The sequence below is a fragment of the Sphaeroforma arctica genome (assembly GCF_001186125.1).
Source record: "Sphaeroforma arctica JP610 unplaced genomic scaffold supercont1.1317, whole genome shotgun sequence".
In the NCBI taxonomy this organism is placed as follows: Eukaryota; class Ichthyosporea; order Ichthyophonida; genus Sphaeroforma; species Sphaeroforma arctica.
Genome location: NW_014039241.1, coordinates 1 through 3,837, shown reverse-complemented (window position 1 = coordinate 3,837; position 3,837 = coordinate 1). Strand labels below are relative to the sequence as shown.

The following is a 3,837-nucleotide window of genomic DNA, read 5'->3' as shown; positions in this document are numbered from 1 at the left end:
TACATATATATAATATATATATACTATATATATGTATATACATACATATATATATATATATATATTTATATATATACGCACACATACAGACACACGCCCACACATACAGACACACGCCCACACTCACAGACACACAGACACACGCACACACACACACACAGAATTACACATACATACACACAGACACAATCACCTGCACTCACCCACCTACCCACACACCCACACCCACTCATATACACATGTATATTATATATATATATATATACACGAACACAAATGCACAGATACAGACTATATATATATATATATATATATACGTATCTTCTTCTCGTATGATTACACTAATTCGCTCCATTGAATGGACACACAACAGCGCATCTTTCAAATCTCCGAGCAGATTTCGGAGATGGTGAAGGACGTGGCTGAGAATGAGGACAATATGGATACAGTACTTACTGAGTACGCCAATGATATAGTGTGCACACGCGATGTGGAAAACAGGAAGCAGGTGTCAATTGGTAGGTCGATGACTGTGTTGAGTGCATGAGAAATGTTGGGTACATGACAGTCGGGTTGTTGTGGTGTGGTTCGTAGGCCTTCGTAGGCGCAGTTGGCGTGTCTTAGGGTGTTTCCATCGATATAGCTGTGTTGTGTTTGCGTGCAGCGTGTGTTCGGTTCTATCGCTTGTACCAACTACCAAACAACCTCCTGCGCTACACGCACCCGCTCCTGTCCCTTCACACAGTGTAGCCTCACAACTACAACCGAACGCACCGATAGATAAGGGCAACCAACCAGCCTCAGAGCAAGTAGTCTACCTAGACTAATGTGGACTCATTAATCACCAGACACTGTACTATCGAGTGGTCTCCGAAGGTTTATGCAAGTGTAGCAGCTTCGGAGCAAGTAATCTGCCTAGACTAATGTGAACTCATTAATCACCAGACACTGTACTATCGAGTGGTCTCTGAGAGTTTATGCATGTGTAGGATTCGGTGGACGGCTTTTGAACGTGTATGCATGCATACAATCGCACTAATGTACATAGAAACACTTCACCGATTTGTACCTTTGGCGTTATCTGTCAGTCCCTCTTCTGTCAATGTTTATGCACAGCATCGCTGTGCGGGTTTTTTGTAAACCTACCCCTAAAACTAAAACCCTAAAACCCTAAACCTTAAACCCTTACTACAGGTGGCTACGCGACACTCCAGGTCTCACTGCTGGTGATCAAACAGCTCAAGAACAAATACACATACCTTTACGAGTAAGTGAGAAGTTGATCTGTATACATAGAGATATACACTTCCAAACAACACAAGAACAAATGCACAAACCTTTACGAGTGAGTGAGAAGTCCCCTTGTATACATAGAGATATACATTTCTAAACAACACGAGAACAAATGCACAAAACTTTACGAGTAAGTGAGAAGTCCCGTTGTATACATAGAAATATACATTTCTAAACAACACAAGGACAAATGCACAAACCTTTACGAGTAAGTGAGAAGTCCCCTTGTATACATAGAAATATACATTTCTAAACAACACAAGGACAAATGCACAAACCTTTACGAGTAAGTGAGAAGTCCCCTTGTATACATAGAAATATACACTTTCGAGTGAGAAGTCCCCTTGTATAGAGACATACACTTTCGAGTGAGAAGTCCCCTTGTATACATAGAGACATACACTTTCGAGTGAGAAGTCCCCTTGTATAGAGACATACACTTTCGAATGAGAAGTCCCCTTGTATACATAGAGACATACACTTTCGAGTGAGAAGTCCCCTTGTGTATATAGAGACATACACTTTCGAGTGAGAAGTCCCCTTGTATACATAGAGATATACACTTTCGAGTGAGAAGTCCCCTTGTATACATAGATACATACACTTTCGAGTGAGAAGTCTCCTTGTATACATAGAGACATACACTTGCACCTATTTGCGTGTATCCCCCACTCTACACCCACCACCCACCACCAACCGTCTTTTCCTTTGCCTTTATCTCATCAGCTTTTTCCAGACGTATGCACGGGATTATCCGTTGCTATGGCAACAAGCGCATAAGGCGCGTGCCCACATCATGAGTCTCAGTGGCCTGCTCATCGCTGCCATCGCTCTAAGGTAAGGCGTCTATGGCTTACGCTCTGAGAGATGCTTCTGCATACACACAGCAAGTAAATCTGTTATATAGACATAGCAAGTCATCTGTTGTATAGACATAGCAAGTCAACCTGTTTATACACACGGTGCTTGTTCGATTGTGTGGGGGATGTAGTATGCATTTGAGTTAACCTTTGTAGTTAGGTGGTATAGCCTACGCTGTGGTTGTATCGTTATGTAGCATGCATTTGATTTGACCTCTGTAGTTGGGTGGTATAGCCTATGCTGTGATTATATCATTTCCGCTATTTGAAGTTGGTGTGTTGGTCACACATGGTGTGTGTTTGTGTGGTATAAGTGCGGGTTGTACTCTGTTTTACGGTTTTAATTTTACGTAAATCAGTATCAATACAATAGTGAGCAAGCGGCAGGAACAGAATATAAATACGTACTATTCATGTACCAACTATTCAATTACCTGTTAATCTGTTCAATATACGTGCACGCGGATAAAAACCCTAAACCCTAAACCCTAAATCCCAAACCCCAAACCCCAACCCTGAAAAAACAAATGCCGATACAACAGAGAACAGGCCGAGGATGAAGATGAGCTGCGTTCGTTCTTCGTAAAGTATGGGGTAGGTGTACCACACTTTCTCTGTTATTCACTGGCAGACTCCCAGTGGTCGTGTGCATACAGCCTAGGGGTGGGGCGCAGATTCGCACGCTTTGCGTATCCGCTGATTAATGGATATAGCTTGGCCCAGTTGTTGTCTATATGTGCCAAGCAAACGAGTTCTTGTCTTCGATAGTATGATATAATACGTATGACACCACATGTGTAGTTAGTTGTTCACAAGAAGATGTCATGGCGAGTGGTTGCGCTGTCATCCCTGACATATGCTTGTGTGTGTCCACATGGCTGTGTGGACTATAGTTATTGTTTGGTTCTAGATACAAGAGTTGTATTTTAATTTGTACAAGTGCTGTATTTTAATAAGTTCAAGTGTTATATTTTAATAGGTACAAGTGTTGTATTTTAATAAGCACAAGTGCTGTATTTTAGTAAGTACAAGTGTTGTATTTTAGTAAGTTCAAGTGTTGTATTTTAATAAGTACAAGTGTTGTATTTTAATAAGTTCAAGTGCTGTATTTTAATAAGTACAAGTGTTATATTTTAATAGGTACAAGTGTTGTATTTTAATAAGTACAAGTGTAGCATTTTGATAAGTTCAAGTGTTGTATTCTAATAAGCACAAGTGTTGTATTTTAATAAGTTCAAGTGTTGTATTTTAATAAGTACGAGTGTTGTATTTTAATAAGTTCAAGTATTGTATTTTAATAAATACAAGTGTTGTATTTAAATAAGCACAAGTGTTGTATTTTAGTAAGTACAAGTGTTGTATTTTAGTAAGTACAAGTGTTGTATTTTAATAAGTACAAGCTGTTGCATTTCTCATATGTCACGCCTTGTATGTCGTACACGAATGCATTATTGCCATATTTCTCCATGTACAAACATATGTCGGGTTATATATATCTCTACGTATAGGTATCATAACACCAATCACTACGTTCCCAGGGCTCCTGTTCGCAGTATCAACTACTTATCCTCTGCAATTCACAACATCTGCATCAGGACAACTTGCACTACGAGGACTTCTTCCAGGACGTAACTACCATTGACGCGTTTCTGTCGGAGATATCTGAATTGCACCAGGTCAGTAC

General features: G+C 40.1%; 1 protein-coding gene across 1 annotated transcript in view; it reads left to right on the top strand.

Annotated features, from left to right (window-relative positions):
• SARC_10600 (hypothetical protein) overlaps positions 1-3,832 on the top strand; it is a gene marked incomplete at its 3' end in the record, with an annotated part of 4,478 nt that extends 646 nt beyond the window's left edge. Inside the window, exons 2-6 of the mRNA XM_014295351.1 lie at positions 374-518; positions 1,195-1,267; positions 2,020-2,130; positions 2,696-2,747; positions 3,749-3,832. Coding sequence (XP_014150826.1) covers positions 374-518; positions 1,195-1,267; positions 2,020-2,130; positions 2,696-2,747; positions 3,749-3,832 — 465 coding nt within the window. The remainder of the gene's footprint in view (positions 1-373; positions 519-1,194; positions 1,268-2,019; positions 2,131-2,695; positions 2,748-3,748) is intronic.
• Between the last annotated feature and the right edge of the window lie 5 nt (positions 3,833-3,837).